The following is a 15,772-nucleotide window of genomic DNA, read 5'->3' as shown; positions in this document are numbered from 1 at the left end:
AAGAAACGAAAGATTTTCTCGAAGGTGACGAATGGTTGGCCCTGTCCCCTAAATGCTTGGCTGGTTCCCTATCACTGATAACGTGAAAGTGCAAAACAGGTCGATATCGAAAACTCGAACTCGAAAACCTTTTTTTTTTTTCTTTTTAATAACTTAAAAGAAATTGGGTACACAACTGAAAATGTTAAGTTTCTTTTATTTTATCTATTTTTTTTTTAGGGGGAAGGTGGATGTCCAGATAGAAAGGCGACGTGTTTTTGGTGAGATACCTCTCCTAATAGAAGAAATGGATTGGCTTCATGACGTGTCCGATTATATTTTGTTTTTCAATAATAATAATTAAAAAAAAAAGAAACATCCATAAAACTTTTCTATTTTCCCACTCGTTTTATTTTGCTGTTTTCAACCGTTTTTTCTTTCTTTACCCAGCGGATTTGCCTGCTGGCGATCACGTTTTGCAACAACAGGAATCGTCATGGCTAGTCTCGTTCCATATTGGCACAAGCAAATCCGGCTTTTCGGATAATTTTTTTTTTTTATTTTTCTTGTTTCCAAGCAAAATGTGAGTAGACCAGCGAAAATCACGGCTGGCACCATCTAGCGTCACGCGTTCCAATATCGGGACTAAACGACCGAACGGGAGGACCCGAGCCGCCGACTCCCGCCGCGGGACTAAGACGATTCTTTCACTTCCAGCGGTGATGATGCGATAGCCCGTCACTTTCCATTCGCTATTTTCCAGTTTCTTTTTTTTTTCTGTTTTACAGCGCTGAAGAATTTCGAATGCCTCATTTTCTTTTTGTGTCTCCTTTATATTATTTTATTACGTCTTTTTTTTTATTATTATTATTATTCGCAAGAGATGAAGAAGGTCGTTCAGGTTGTTGTTGCGGTGACTTTCAGACGCTGCGTCTTCCATCAAAAAATACGAACTTATGATTGCACCGCCGACGACAACGTTATGGAAGAGGGAGTAAAAGAAAAAGGGAGAGAACTAAAATCTTTTCAACATTTTATTTTCACAAAGATTTTCGATAGACAAAGACAATGCCGTCCTTGTCGAGGAGGTAGTTTGGACTGATGTGGCGCTTCAGTCGGCTCCAACAACTCGGACTCTTGTGCTCCAGCTCGATCATCAGCGGCTCTAATGGACGCAGCTCCTCGCAAGTGCTCAGGTATTCGTAACGCATCACGATGACAATCAACCCGCCTGGTTTGCACATGCGAATGAGATCGTGCACGGCCGAAACAGGCAAATGACCGGGAACGAACCCACCGGAGCTCGTTACTGTCCAACAGATAAGCAACACGCAATTATTAAAACATTTCTAATAATTAAGCACATGAACGTACCAACGTCATATGCATTTTCTGGTAGAGATCTGCTATCTTGGCCATTGCCCAGCATAGCCTGTTACCACGAATATTAGAATCAGTAAACATTGTTCGAAATGGAATTAGTCACCTGTGTTGTGCATCTGTAAATGCCCTTTTGGCGTAATTTAGTTAGCATGGCTTCCGATCCGTCAATAGCATCGATCACCTTGAAACCATTTTTCGCTAACTGGGTGATAAACGAATTAGGAAAGACGGTCAAGTTAATTGCCTCAGTCGTTAATGGGTTATTAAATTGTTTACTTCCAAACCGACCAATCCAGTGCCGGCGGCAACGTCCAACACCGTGACGTCAGCACGTTTTTCATCGGGAATGAGCTCGCAAACGGCCTCGACGGTCAAACAAGGTCCGATGTAATGCTCCGTTCGGAAATCCTAATCCGCATACGATCATCGATGTGGGAAAAAAAGGTGAGAAAATTAAGAAAGACACAACAATAATGAACAATTAGTGAGCTTTTATTATTTTTCTTTATTATTAGAAAGCTGAAATAATAATAAAAAAAATTTTAAAAAAAAGCTCGAGTCGCACATATTTGAAACCTCGCGGTGGCGCAGTACCATTTAGTGCCATTGCTGCGGGAATGACACATGCGTGTTTTTTTTCACGTGGAGGAAAAAGTTCACGCCACGAAGCCAAACCGCAAGACCGACTAACCGAGTTCCCACACGCATGATCGTTTTCACCGATTCTTTATTTCGTTATTTTGTTATTTTTATATTTACGTAATTGCACCTCCGTGTCAGCTCTTTTTGGTTGCAAAGTAAGAAAAAAGGAGAAAAATGAAAAGAAGAAATTTGTGTTTCTTTTTTTTTTTCGATGACACTTTCTGAATTCTCGCTAAATTTGTTCTTAAAACTGGCAACGTTGATTTAACGATTGTCCAAAAAAGATCCAATAATAGAAAAGAAAATGAACGAAAAATTTAGCTTTCGTAGGCCGACAGCACCTTATGGCCAAACGAGCTAGACACTTGACACTTCATAGCCTGCATGCCTGTCAAGTGTTAGCAAGCAAGTAGTCTTCATTTGACATAACTGCCATTTTGTCAAAACAAGGTAAGGTAGGTTCAATTGTGCAACATTACCTCGTCATATTTGTCACTCCATTGTTGGTAGAAACGTAAAAGCTCATTTTTGTCATGAACAGATGAGCTGAGAGTCGCGTTCAGTTGGCAACGATCGGCCGTAGGATCACTGGCAGTATCAGCCATTTTTGATACACTGACTGATAGGGTCGAGAACACAATTCAAAACTACGACTTCACTAATTTCAAAGGCTTTAACTTGTTTGGCCAGTTCCCCATATCAACTTGTCGCCCGAGGGGGCAACGATGCCCGTTCGACCTTCTGACTTTCTTTTAAGGTTTTATTTATTTGTTAATTTTTTTTTTTCTTTTGTATTTACATTCTCGACTTTGTGCTGGAAGGCCGTACGATAACTTGATATGTTACGCCAATGTTGAAAGGTGTACAACCTAATCGCATCAGTTAGATCGATTTATATCTATCGAAGTGAAGTAGAATCAAAAGAAATGCGTAGTTTGTATGATACCTTATGTCTTGGTCAATGCTTGGCTTTTTGTTTAGACCAGCCCCTGATAGTGAATTGAATTGGTAGTCTCTCCCTCGCAACGGATGCATACAGAAATTTTCGAATTAGATTTACGTATTGTTTATGCGATCCTTTAGAAATAGTAGTGAAGCTGCTTTTCAATGTATCATGGTATGGCATTAAATTGCTTACTGATATCCAAAGAGAGTGAGGGCGAATAAAATGAAGAATTTATATATAAATGAATTCTTCCTTTGAAATTGAATTTTAAGAGGATGGCAACGTTGTGCCACATAGCTGTTGTTTAGATTTTTATTTGACCTTGGATAGGCATGTAGACAATCGAGGCTGCTAAAGCATTACCATATAAGTTTTCGGGACTGCTCGGGACATATCGTTTACGTACAGCCAACCGGGATTCAATGCGGCGCATAAGTTAAAGCGCTCTGCTAGATGCCGCTCTGACTCGATTCAGTTGCTCAAAAATGAATTTTCTACCTAGCGCCAACCTGTTTTCAAAGCAGTTACGATTTGGTATTTTTAAAATTTTATATTATCCTCTTAAAAATACTTTGTTTATTTAAATTTGAAATAAATTTTGTATTTGATAGGGATCCAAACTTGGTACCATAGGGCTAGTACATTATCAGCCAAGGATGTCGTTGTTCCACCAATGCCTGCAACAAGTTTTCAACCTGGTCCTTATGAAGTAATAATGGTACTTTTTGCAATAGAGTATACATAATACAAATTGTTTTCTTAGGGACCAGATTTTGATAAAATCCGTTCTATACGTGCCAATCACTTAAATCCAGCACTTTTCACCTACTACAAAACCCCTCTTCTTATTCACCAAGGACACATGCAGTGGCTATTCGATCATAATGGTGTTCGTTATCTTGATTTATTTGGAGGCATTGTTACTGTATCCGTTGGTCATTGTCATCCGTAAGTCAAATTGGTGATTTTTTTCTTACTATGCCTATTAATCAGCTGACAAATTACTGTGATTGTTCCTTTTTTTTTTTTTTTTTTAGAAAAGTAAATGAAGCTACCAAAAAGCAGTTGGATAAAGTTTGGCACACAACCAACATTTATTTACACCCAAAAATCCATGAATATGCGGAACGACTCGTGGCCACCTTGCCAGGAGATTTAAAGGTATATGAGATCAAATTAAGAATTTTCGCATGAGAACGTCGATAGCTAGCACTTGACATGAATTTTTCTTCTAGGTTGTATATTTTGTCAACAGCGGGTCTGAAGCCAATGATTTGGCCATGATGATGGCACGTATGTACACTGGTTGCTACGATCTGATATCTTTTCGGAACGCTTACCATGGAATGAGCCCTGCTACAAACGGGCTCACAGCACATTCCACTTGGCGGTTCAACGTTGCTGGAAACTTCGGCATCCATCAGGTATTTTAAAGTAAACGAAATTATATAAAATCAGTTGTGTAATGCCAGATGTTATATTAAGACGATGAACGCTGATCCGTATAGAGGAGAATGGGGTGGAAAACATTGTCGTGATTCACCCGTTCAGACTACTCGCAGCTGCAATTGCTCACCTGGACAGTGCGTTGCGTCGGGCAAATATGTTGATCAACTGGAAGAAGTGTTACGCTATTCAGCACCAAAAGGACGAGTGGGCGGTTTTTTTGCCGAATCTATTCAGGTGATTTTGACGTTCGTTCTTCCTCTCAGGTCCCTAAAAAATGGTAATTGGACGGCTTGATTATATAGGGAGTTGGCGGTACAGTCCAGTATCCAAAAGGATTTTTGAAATCCGCTTTCCAGTTAATCAGAAATTACGGTGGAGTTTGCATTGCCGATGAGGTAAGTCCCGTACATTGTTCGAAATTTGCAATTTGAATGTAACATTTAAACTAATAATTTATTGCACATTGCTTTCTCAACAAACGTTGACGTTGCGCTCCGAGCGTTTCACCAAGTAGCGTTGCTGTGTACGTAGTCGAGCAGTGTTGTTATATCACCATTATCCAATTTAGGTTCAAACTGGATTTGGCCGTACTGGAGAACATTTCTGGGGTTTTGAGGGTCATGATACAATTCCCGATATTGTAACCATGGCTAAAGGAATGGGCAATGGTTATCCTATGGCAGCTGTTGTTACTACACCCGCCATCGCTAAAACTATGAGCGCAGCATTGCACTTCAACACTTTTGGAGGAAATCCAGTTGCTTCAACAGTGGGCATGGCCGTTTTGGATGTGAGTTACCTGAAGTAAAAGAACATTGATCAACCAAGTCATAATAGAATGTTAACTAAAAAAAAAGGCCATTGAAGCGGATAAGACGCAGGCGAATTGCCGCGATGTAGGCACTTATTTTCTTCTCGAGCTGGCCAAGCTGCGTGACGAATTCCCAAGTTTGGTGGGAGACGTCCGCGGCAAGGGCTTGATGATTGGTGTTGAACTCGTTTCGGACCCTGAAACACGGGCCCCTCTCGCACCTGCTGACGTTCTCGCTATCTGGGAGCAATGCAAAGACATGGGAGTTCTTTACGGCAAAGGAGGATTCTTCGGCAACGTAAGGCTATAACTGCACTTTCAAATAAAAATAATACTAATAATAAAATAAACGTCAACTAATGTTTCAAATGAAACGGTTCTTCTTTTAGGTCTTCCGCATTAAACCACCCATGTGTATTACTAAGTCTGACGTAGACTTTGCCGTTGCCGTGTTAAGAAAATCAATTGTTACTTTCCTGGAAAAGTGAAAAACAAATATGGTTCAAACTTTCATAACTGGTAAGAAAACGGGTTTTTTTATTGTTTGTCAGATTTAGAGTGATTGGTTACAAAAAAAAATGCATAAATATTAATTATGTGTATTGCCGAGGGACATATAATACGACTTACTCTAAAAGGGTCATTTTTAAATAAATTGGTAGAATATCAATATTTTTTTTTCCCCGAGTCGTCCCGCCTATTAGCAGCCATATAATTTGCATGTGCAAAAATACATTGGAACAGATGCCTAACATGGACTAGATCATCTGAATGGAATTGATAAAATGCTGCCAGAGTCGTATTCATGTTATTATGAGGGGTAAACTGAGACAAGGTGAACATATTGCTTAAAGTTAAGTACTTTGTTAAATTGTAGGCACTGCACGGGAAGAGCTTGATTGTCAATTTGTCAGTAAACAAAACACAATAAATATCTAACATTGGTAAAGCAGCCGTGCCCCACGAACTGTGAATTGAGAGCCAGCTCAACCAGGGGAAACTGGGCGGCAGGAATTATTACTAAAAAATACATAGTGATGAACACACTGAAATACAATAATTCATGCGTTTCAACTAATTATCAAACGGAGTGAATATTGCGAACATTGAAGTGCATAAGCTTTCTTTTGTCAGAAGTCAATGTTGTTAATAATCAACATTTATTGCTGAATGGTTCGTCGGGCAATCCGAGTTCCACTTTATGTAGAGTGTTGGTGGTCAACAGCACAATTTTTTGCAGCTCTTGTTTTGCTCTTCTAACAACATAGGTCATCAAGCCAATACTGATAGCAACCTGATATCAACATGGGAATTAAAAACTAAATATACATGATATCTAATTTTCTACAAGACCTGAATGCAGAATACGACGTATCCAGTTGTTGCGGTATTATCGTCAGTAAGGACATCTTGCATGGATCGTAATGTGCTGCCCAAATAAACATTGATTACTTGAGTAGGCAATAGACCCAATGCTGTTGCCAACATATAACGGCCAACACCGATTGAGCTTCCCTAAAAATGTGATCACAATGCAAAGAAGAAAAGATATTAATAACAAAAAAAACATGACGAGATATGGAATAATATGAAAGAACAAATGAGAGGACCATACAGCAAAGATTGCATTTTGAAGTCCAAATGGTATAGGAGTGAGCCTTGCAAAAGCAACAACTTTGAAAGCTTGAGGTCCAGATATAACATTGACAAATGCACGGAGACTGTGGGAGTTGAGAAGTTTTGTAGTGATGAATCCGAGGCAGAGCTGCTTCACAATAACATGTGCACAAAATACCCCAACTGCTGCTGTAGTAGTAACAACCAAAATACCAGCTAGCATCCCAAACAAGTATCCACACGCAAGATTGAGCAGTATATAACCCCAAGTTAAAGGGAGTGACACAATTGTGAAGAGGGCGGTAAACATAATACATGTAACCCAAGTATCCTGTTTCTCTATCCACAACAAAACATGATATATGGAATCCCGAAACATGAAGACAAAGCAAGCCATGATAGCTAGGGTTAAAAGTGAAAGTAAGCACTGACACATCGGCCCCGACACAAACGAAGTTCTATTGAGTGAAACTGTATTAAGACTACTGTAGTTGTTCTCCTCGTCTAGGGAAAACACAGCTGTCGTCGATTTGAAAGGACTTGGAGGCCCCATGTTTTACAACTTAATTGGGTTCGTGATAAAAACATAAAACAGAGGAAAACTAGTCTAGCGTGGCTGACATTAAGGTGCACGTTTGTCGACTGCACAATAATGTTTTGGTATTACACTTCGGTGCTGTCAACACAACATTTGATGATGTGCAAGGTCAACGATGCGATCGACGATTGCTGAATTTTTGAGGTGGCAATAACACCAACCTTCCCTTTCCGTCAACTTCCTGGTTCCGAAGTGAATACGAGGAATTGTGCAAACAATGCAAATAGATGGCTAATAACATTAAACTTTTCGGGAAATTCAATCAATATGAGAGTTTTAATTTAACAAGTACATGAAAATATGCCAATCTATGGCAATATGGCAATCCGTTTTACCCAAAATAAAAATAAAAAATACTGGCCTTTTTTTCTTTTTACAGCTACGCCATCTACCGGTCACGTTTCTAGCTAATTTTCTACATACACTGACCGAAAAAATTTTAAGCCCGACTAAATAATCCCGACTTTCTGTTTTTTACGGTTAATTCAAAAAGTAGGAGCCTGATATAAAAACATACCCCATTTTCGTGATCAGCGATCAATTTCGAATCGGAATAATGTATTTTTAATGAAACCTAGGATTTGAAGAAAATTGCAAAAGTGATAAGGTTAGATTTCGCTTTAAATACATGGTTCTGATGCAGAATTAAGAGGGCATCACAAATATGAGGATTTTATTCTCGTGGGAATCACAGTTTTTGAATAAAACGTAAAAAACTTTAAGTTGGGCTTAAAAAAATGAGCCCGACTAAAAAAATAAGCCCGACTTTATCTTTAAATTACGATTATTTCAAAAACGGCTTACTTGACAAAAAAAAACAAACGGTATTCTCTGAATCAGCGTTTAAATTGGGGTATACTGTGGGATTTTCATCGCTTTCCGAAAGATTTCGATTTTTTCCGATTTTGACAAAAGTGGGAAGGCTATAGCCTTCTCATTTTTTCAATTTTGGCAAAATTTTAGATTTCGCTTTAAATACATGGTTCTAATGTTTGTTCTAATGTTGCTACATGTTTCTCTTTCTGGCGAATCGAAACTATTATTAGCGCGCCAGTACGCTACAGCGTTAGCGTGACACATCAAACTTCTTTGATTATTCAAAAACCATAAACTCTACGTAAAAAAAATTTCATTTTCGTGTTCCTTGTTAATTTTTGAATCAGATACATATATAGTTATTTAGATTTAATAATATTATTTTTTAATAGGAAAAAAATGTTATATTGAATTTTGAATTGAAATTGATTTTGTATTTTTCAGGAAATAAAAAATGTCAGACATAAACAGAAAAAACGGTAACAAATGTTTTTAATAAGCATATGAAAACCTGACGTAATAGAAAGTTTCTCTTTGAACATTTCATCACAACACGGAAACGTTCATAAAAATTGTAAAATAGATGTCAGAAGTGGGATTTGAACCCACGCCCTCTGTTGAGGACCAGAATTCTTCCATCCGTTGGACACGGAAAGTTTTTACACTTGAGTCTGGCGCCTTAGACCGCTCGGCCATCCTGACAACATTATTCATTGAAGAAATTTCTTTCACATTCAGTTAAAATTTTTTGTTGGTCTATCGGAATGTGAACACCATTTGCTGTTGTAACATAATAGAAACTAGTCTGCTTCTCAGTGACACTAATCTGCTAGACGAAAAAAAAATGCCTTTAGGATATATGTACCAAGAATATCCATATTGTTCTCAAATTAAAATCAGTTAGTTTGGGTAGCTACACAAGAAGTGATGTTGCACGAATCAAATATGGAAAATCTTGCGATGATCGTACCGTTTTTGTAGATAATATGTTCACACAGCACACTTCAAACAGCCAAACCATTGTTGTATTTTCAAAGCGTATAATTCATATGGATAAGGCAAAAATATCTGGAAGGAAACTTCCTGTGATCTTTCTATGCAAAATTATTGCACGATTTGCTTGAATCATTGAGGCCACTGACTGTGTCATTCTTGATTGCTTTTCCCCAGCTTTGTTGTTGTGCGCTTCCACAGGTAACAAACACTAAGCATGATAGAACGTATAACGCACCAAAAAGAATGAAAACATGTTGCCATTCCTCGCTCGACCCCTAAAGATAATAACACGAAATAAAAAATTGAATAAACACGTGAAAAGAAAATCTCTCTCCCAATTGATTTACGTCTGGTGTCAGGGCCGATACGATAAGCGGCGTAATAAATCCTGGAGCCAAACTAATAGTTTTATTGATCCCTTGTAGAATACCGAGGTAGTCAGGGGCAAGATCAATCATAGCGTAACCAAAGCCTCCCATCACGGCAAACTCAGTAAGAGAATAACTGATCGTTATCAACGATATGATGAAATATTTGTACTCAGATGAAAGCTGGCTAGAGACGAACATCAAAGCCCCAGGAATAAGCGTACCTAAATGTTCGTGCCAAGAAAAAGATAAAGACGTGCATTTAATTATATTGATGTACTGCAAAGATTATACCTACGATATGGAAGATTTTCCGTACAGTAGTAGGGGTGTACTTGTTGTGGGTACGTACGTAATCAAAAATTGGGCCAACGAGTAAGTGGAGCAAAAGAGCTGCAATTAATGGCATTGCAGAAAAAATTCCATTCTAAAGTATAAAACGAAATTAGTGTACGGGAATTGGCGTCGCTACTAGCCCAAGATCTTGTACACCATACCTCAGTAACTGTGAAGTCCAGGACATCACGGACAAAGATTGGCAGGTTGAGTACTATTCCCTTTACCACCGCGAAGAAGAAAAAATTTGTGACGACAACAGACCAAACGGGTATGGAACGAAGCATTTTCGCCCACGGGATTATTCGTCGCTTCTGTTTGAATTAGGTGAAAATATTGTAGCATTGCACAGAGGCTTGGTATACATGCATCGTCATTTCTTTTAATATTCCGCAATACAGCAGTCATTATACCGTTGAAATTTCACTCTGAAGTTGAAAAGAAAGAAGATATTGCTTCTCCTCTGCATCCACTCGGGGATGTTTTGCTGGGCCGTCATACACTAAGCATACAATGAAGAGCGTTGCCACCGTACCACACGCTCCTGTTCGAATAAATATTGTAAAACGATAACGTTTTGTTGCCGTAGTGTTTTCACTTCCACGAAACAGGTTTTGTCCTCCACGTATAGTTCAAAAGCTCAACACGTACCACCAAAGTAGAAGATCGCTTTCCAACCTCCGTGCTGACACAGCAGTCCAGAAATCGGATAGGTAACTGAATTGGCTAGGCCTATACCAGCAGAAGCAATGCCCACCAACAGACCTTGCTCTTGATTAGTAGTCCAGCGAGTTAGCATAGGTAACATTGAAGAAATGGCGAAGCTCTGCAAGAATTGTTTGATTGCCGTGATGATATGATTTCAAATCGCTGTTGCTAACTTACCATGCCAACACCCTTCACGATACGGAGGGCAAAGTAGTAGGGGACGCCAGCAGATTCTAGAATTACTGGAGAGGCGAAGGATGCAATTGCTAGAACGCTGGAACCGAGAGCCCTTGTTTTAAAGAACATTTTTCTCATGCATTAATCATTTGAACTTGCGGGATGGAACATGCCAAATATTTTACTTACATTTGAAGTTTGTACTTGCCAAATTTGTCACATAGCCAACCAACCAAAAGTTGCACGGCGACCACTCCGTAATAAAGAGCTCCCAGTAGCATTCCCTGAGCTGGCTTGTCTAAATACATTTCTTTTTCCTACAACAACGAAAATCAACATAAAATCTTGTGCGGACCTTAATCAGAAGTCCTTCCAGTCAGCGGTGTGTTCAACAACTTAAAGCATGGGCATAGTTTGTTATAATAGGCAGTCCGTTGAACACAGTCTTATGGAATAGTACTTGTACCGTGTTGAGGTCTTCGCTACAAGTGCTGTTTGATTCAAAGTATCCTGAACTTGAATTGGTGCTGTTTATTCCGTCCGTTCTATCCAGCTGTTTTGAGCGCTTGTTCATGCACACAATCGCCATGGATAGGTTGATCGTCATTACGATGGCGGCAAAAGAAGTAAATAAGCAAGCAAGGCTGATTGTCAATCTGCAGCTCAGTAGTAACCGAGCTGTAAAAAAGCAAATATTTTATTCTCTGTAGTAAAATAAGAATCGAAGGACTCGCTAAACTTGCTTTAAGTACCGAGTTAATGCCAGGGATCATTATAAAATTAACTTACGTGCAATCACTCGCGGCGCACCATCCAGCTCCTTTGACTTCATTTTGTTGAAAACTAGTAAAGCCTATGGTTTGTTGATGATTGAATGCTCCCATCGGAGATTGCGGGCTTACAAACATATAGCGTAACTTTTATGCATCTACGATAGGAACACGACGTCTCCGAGTGATGCTTGTTACTTCAGACCCAACGAATTAGCTTACAATGCCGACGTGCAGTGCAATACGCAAAAGCTCTTATACGCATTCGTTACATAACGACCTTCCCGTTTTTGCAGGTCATTCTGTTTTTATTATACTTCGCGTAAACAACTAGGTACATGTTTTTGAACGTGAACACAGTTGAAAACGCTGTGGCGGTTGGTAAGTTGTATCGCAAAATTTGAACAAACATATAGGATACAATGTTACGTTTCTTAATTCAGAGTTTAAATGATCCTAACAGAGATCAAGAATTTATTTTTCCTATACATGCATTTTATCACACGATCATGGTTTCGAGGGATTTGGCTATTTGAATGTTACCAGGGTCTTTTGCTTTGCCCCAACTCTGCAATTCTGAATTTCCAAATATCAGAAATATCAAACATGCTACAGTATACAATCCACCAAACATAATAAACACGTAGCTCCACTGTTCAGAGGTCCCCTGAAATTGGTTGAAAGAAAAAAATTATTGTTGATTTGCGAACCATTCATGAAATACAGCATGAGAAAAGCTATTTTACATCTGGAGTCATATTAGAAATGACGACTGGCATTATGAATCCAGGCATGAGACCTATCGTGTTGTTGATACCCTGAATGATTCCCACATAGTCAGGAGCCATATCCATGAAGGCGAACGAAAAGCCTCCCATCCAGGCGAATTCGAACATTGCGTAGCCAATCGTGATTAAACCAATGATTATGTATTTCTGCTCTGACGGGAGTTGGCTGACGACGAACATCAATATCGCTGGGAATAAAGTGCCTAAAGTATAAGGGGGTAAATAAAAGGGTACGTTCTTATTTGAGTTCCATTTATAATTGTTTTGTTTCCGAGAAAGAAATAAGAAATAACCTATGACGTGAAACGTTTTTCTGACGACTGTGACTGTAAATATTTTTTTGGCTCGTACCCAGTCAAAAAGTGGTCCGATTACTAAATGAAGCAATAACGCAACCACTGAAGGCATTGCGGAAAAAATTCCGTTCTGCGTTCAAAAATTTTTTAATTAGTGTCAGCCACTAGCCGCATTGAATATCACGAAGGAGCGTACCTCAGTGACGCTGAAATCAAGGACATCTCTGACGAATAGCGGTAAATTGATTACCGTTCCTTTCTGAGTGAAAATTCGAAGGGTTTGATTTTCGGGAAAAGTTAGATATGATTGAACAAATTTACCGTGGCTGCAAAGAAGAAGAAGTTAGTGGTAATCACGGCCCAAACTGGTACGGATAAAAGTATTTTTGACCAGGGAATAACCGTTTTCGTTTTCTAAATTAAAGAAATTAGTCTCGAAATTGGCAAATGAAAAGTCAGTTCATAGCACTCTCCAACTGCATATTATTGAACGTGATTTTACCTTACCTTTGATAAACTTTGAAGTTGCGTAGCCACAAGATATTGCTTTTCCTCAACGCTGACGCGGGGATGCCTTCCTGGCGCGTCATAAACTAGAAAAAAGGCCACCACACTCCATGAGATGCCACATATTCCTGTTTTACAACCAAAAGATACCGTTTGAAGGCCCGCAATCTTTCTTTTATACGTCTTTATGGATCATAGTTAGGGATCGAGTAAGTACATACCACAAAAGTAGAAAATAGATCTCCATCCACCAAGCTCGCAGATTAAACCAGTCATCGGATATGTAGCCGCATTTGCTAAACCGACGCCAGCAAAAGCTAAACCAACCAAAAACCCTTGCTCTTTAGAAGTTGTCCAGCGCCTCAGCAAAGGTAAGACTGGCGATATCATGAAACACTGGAGATTGTAAATTTATAGAAAAATAATCGTTTTATTAGAAAAAGATTAGATTAAGCCAGGAATCTTCGTTTACCATGCAAGCTCCCATAACGACGCGAGCGGCAAAGAAAAATGGTACACCGGCATATTGAATAATCAGTGGCGATAGGACGGACACTATGCCCAGTACGGTGCTCCCACCGATCCTGCATGCGCAATAGGGAATTATCTGATTAAAACTACAATTTTTGAAATATGCTTAGATTTTTCTTCTGTTTGCTTACATTAGAAACTTCATCTTTCCAAATTTATCGCATAGCCAACCGGTGAGAAGCTGCATAGATACCACTCCATAATACGTAGCGCTTAACAACATTCCTTGCTCATTCTTGTCCCATCTGACGTCGGATTCCTATCGACGCATAAGCGATACCTAGCACCCTTGCACAGATGAATTAATCTAGAAGGATGTTTACCTCTGTTGTATTGTATCCGCACGTGCTTTGATCCTGAAACTCCGAATCGCTTGTGTTGTTGGAAGCAGACATTCCCGAATCGCTTGTGCAATTGCCATGATCTCCTTTGTTCATACACACTATTACCATCCCTAAATTGATGGTCATTAACAAGGAGTTGAACGATGCCACCAAGCACATCATCGTAATGGTTAAGCGACAGCTACCGAAAAGAGAAGCTGTAAAACGAACATAATCGCGATATAATCGTAACGATCAGGAACAAAATAACGATAAAAGCTACTTGAAATCCAGAATACGTACGAGCTAATATTTGCGGTTTATCCATTTCTTTTTTGCCAGTCATTCTAAAGAGTTTCTTTTACCGCGGAGTGAATGGTGCAATCTTTTCAAACAGCTCAATGTCAAGCGATAACAATCACTTAAATACTGGACGGTATCCGAACGATGAAACTGATTGAAAGGCACCGTTACCGATTTGCAACATAACATTTGGTTAAAACATCCAGGTTTTATGAGAAATACATTTGGTAGACATAGAACTGTACGTCGATCGGAACAAGCAAGAATTTTGTCCCGATGCCAGTATGTTGTTCACACTTCTAATACCTGTGGTTTAATTAGGGCAGCCAATTCATTGGAACAATGAAATGAAAGCGATTCCTTGCTGTCTTCATAAACGGACTGACAATAATTGACGAGGTTTTATATCTACCTTCCCGTCAAAAGCACCATGGACATGTGATTATTTCGTGAACGAAAAACAGCCGTTTAGTTAAACTGACCTTTACCTTAACTAAAATACCCAAGACTGATAATAGGTTGCACCATACGAGCATCTATGAGGTAATTAAATGGCTATCCAAAGTTCTACATGTCGGTCACTTTGCAAGAAGCAAACAAATCCATTAAATTAACGCACTCTCACCTATTCTCTTCCTGGTTTTGTGGACTTCCTGAGGCCAAAGACGTCAAAGCTGGGCGATCAGCTAACGCCGTTGGTCGTGGCGTTTGAAAATAGCACGCAAATTGGCATGCACAACAGGTAATCTATGGCAAACACGCAGTGCACGACCACAGCCTCCCTCACAGGGAGTGACAAACCGATTGATTCTAGTGTCGACCAGCCTGCAGATACAAAAAGGACTTTTGAAATGCTGGATGCGATAAGCAACGTCTAGCCACTTTGTTGGTCTAGATCTACATTAGTGACGTAATAATTTAGAGAGAGAAAAACAAGCGCAGAGTGAGGTCACGTTGTCCGCTTTCGAATTTGTCACTGACTAATCTTTATCGATAAATAACTGTAAAGATTGAGTCAACACTGGACATCGGTATATTTTATAACCAATTCCAAAAATAACTGCTGCCGCACACAACGTCTATTTTTACGAATCTCGCTATCTGAAAACTTAGCAGCACAGTGAAAAGATCTCTTACACATTTTGTGGGGCTTTCCCTCTTCGATATCATAAGGACGGATATTGAGAACGAATTGGAAGAAAATTACCTGCTATTGTCTCGTTCAGACTTCATAGCATGGAAGTGCCATGCTATTGTTTAAACTCTTTTTGAAAAATATGTAGGGTGATCAATGTCGAGTCACGTAGATTTATGAACAAACTCTTTCTTTTTCCGTTGATCGGGTATGAAGTTCCTTGACACCCTTCCATCTTGTTCACTGTCGTGAACGAAACTAGTCAGCCTTCAGTAACCCACTGAAAATCAATA

General features: G+C 39.3%; 5 protein-coding genes and 1 non-coding gene across 9 annotated transcripts; 1 reads left to right on the top strand and 5 right to left on the bottom strand.

The window, feature by feature from the left end:
- Window positions 1–999: 999 nt before the first annotated feature.
- LOC130690464 (methyltransferase-like protein 27) lies at window positions 1,000–2,647 on the bottom strand. The gene is made up of 5 exons (XM_057513498.2): window positions 2,484–2,647; window positions 1,639–1,770; window positions 1,466–1,564; window positions 1,354–1,411; window positions 1,000–1,288 (listed from the first exon to the last, which is right to left on the bottom strand). Exons 1-5 carry the CDS (start codon window positions 2,607–2,609, stop codon window positions 1,020–1,022), a joined length of 684 nt encoding a protein of 227 aa, XP_057369481.1. The 5' UTR covers window positions 2,610–2,647; the 3' UTR covers window positions 1,000–1,019.
- Window positions 2,648–3,290: 643 nt separating this feature from the next.
- Window positions 3,291–5,962, top strand: LOC130689389 (alanine--glyoxylate aminotransferase 2, mitochondrial-like). Of its 2 annotated transcripts, XM_057512439.2 has the most exons (11): window positions 3,291–3,484; window positions 3,562–3,659; window positions 3,714–3,898; window positions 3,988–4,111; window positions 4,186–4,374; window positions 4,436–4,633; window positions 4,702–4,794; window positions 4,968–5,189; window positions 5,257–5,508; window positions 5,600–5,729; window positions 5,873–5,962. In XM_057512439.2, the coding sequence occupies exons 1-10, from the start codon at window positions 3,436–3,438 to the stop codon at window positions 5,696–5,698; spliced, it is 1,509 nt and encodes a 502-aa protein (XP_057368422.1). In that variant the 5' UTR covers window positions 3,291–3,435; the 3' UTR covers window positions 5,699–5,729; window positions 5,873–5,962. The 2 variants fall into 2 exon arrangements, with proteins under 2 accessions (XP_057368422.1, XP_057368357.1); XM_057512374.2 differs by having other exon boundaries at window positions 3,292–3,484; window positions 5,600–5,880.
- Window positions 5,963–6,285: 323 nt separating this feature from the next.
- On the bottom strand, window positions 6,286–7,556 carry LOC130690116 (transmembrane protein 64-like). The gene is made up of 3 exons (XM_057513134.2): window positions 6,826–7,556; window positions 6,564–6,725; window positions 6,286–6,504 (listed from the first exon to the last, which is right to left on the bottom strand). The coding sequence occupies exons 1-3, from the start codon at window positions 7,378–7,380 to the stop codon at window positions 6,364–6,366; spliced, it is 858 nt and encodes a 285-aa protein (XP_057369117.1). The 5' UTR covers window positions 7,381–7,556; the 3' UTR covers window positions 6,286–6,363.
- Window positions 7,557–8,825: 1,269 nt separating this feature from the next.
- On the bottom strand, window positions 8,826–8,943 carry Trnal-caa (transfer RNA leucine (anticodon CAA)). Its single transcript has 2 exons — window positions 8,906–8,943; window positions 8,826–8,871 (listed from the first exon to the last, which is right to left on the bottom strand). It is a non-coding gene; the product is annotated as a tRNA-Leu (tRNA).
- Window positions 8,944–9,281: 338 nt separating this feature from the next.
- On the bottom strand, window positions 9,282–11,768 carry LOC130689199 (sialin-like). Of its 3 annotated transcripts, none has more exons than XM_057512266.2 (10): window positions 11,616–11,768; window positions 11,287–11,504; window positions 11,016–11,143; window positions 10,827–10,938; window positions 10,593–10,767; window positions 10,355–10,485; window positions 10,103–10,255; window positions 9,900–10,032; window positions 9,585–9,829; window positions 9,282–9,512 (listed from the first exon to the last, which is right to left on the bottom strand). In XM_057512266.2, the coding sequence occupies exons 1-10, from the start codon at window positions 11,656–11,658 to the stop codon at window positions 9,336–9,338; spliced, it is 1,515 nt and encodes a 504-aa protein (XP_057368249.1). In that variant the 5' UTR covers window positions 11,659–11,768; the 3' UTR covers window positions 9,282–9,335. The 3 variants fall into 3 exon arrangements, with proteins under 3 accessions (XP_057368249.1, XP_059352373.1, XP_057368294.1); XM_059496390.1 differs by having other exon boundaries at window positions 11,579–11,677; XM_057512311.2 differs by having other exon boundaries at window positions 9,283–9,512; window positions 11,293–11,504.
- Window positions 11,769–12,041: 273 nt separating this feature from the next.
- On the bottom strand, window positions 12,042–15,400 carry LOC130689563 (uncharacterized transporter slc-17.2-like). Its single transcript, XM_057512545.2, has 12 exons — window positions 14,970–15,400; window positions 14,345–14,494; window positions 14,042–14,259; window positions 13,850–13,977; window positions 13,660–13,771; window positions 13,409–13,583; window positions 13,188–13,315; window positions 13,002–13,094; window positions 12,877–12,939; window positions 12,678–12,810; window positions 12,343–12,587; window positions 12,042–12,263 (listed from the first exon to the last, which is right to left on the bottom strand). Exons 2-12 carry the CDS (start codon window positions 14,385–14,387, stop codon window positions 12,096–12,098), a joined length of 1,506 nt encoding a protein of 501 aa, XP_057368528.1. The 5' UTR covers window positions 14,388–14,494; window positions 14,970–15,400; the 3' UTR covers window positions 12,042–12,095.
- Between the last annotated feature and the right edge of the window lie 372 nt (window positions 15,401–15,772).

The sequence above is a fragment of the Daphnia carinata genome, chromosome 7 (genome assembly GCF_022539665.2).
Source record: "Daphnia carinata strain CSIRO-1 chromosome 7, CSIRO_AGI_Dcar_HiC_V3, whole genome shotgun sequence".
Classification (NCBI taxonomy): Eukaryota; Metazoa; Arthropoda; class Branchiopoda; order Diplostraca; family Daphniidae; genus Daphnia; species Daphnia carinata.
Note: the sequence above shows the minus strand (reverse complement) of the source record. Positions and strands in the feature narration are given on the sequence as shown.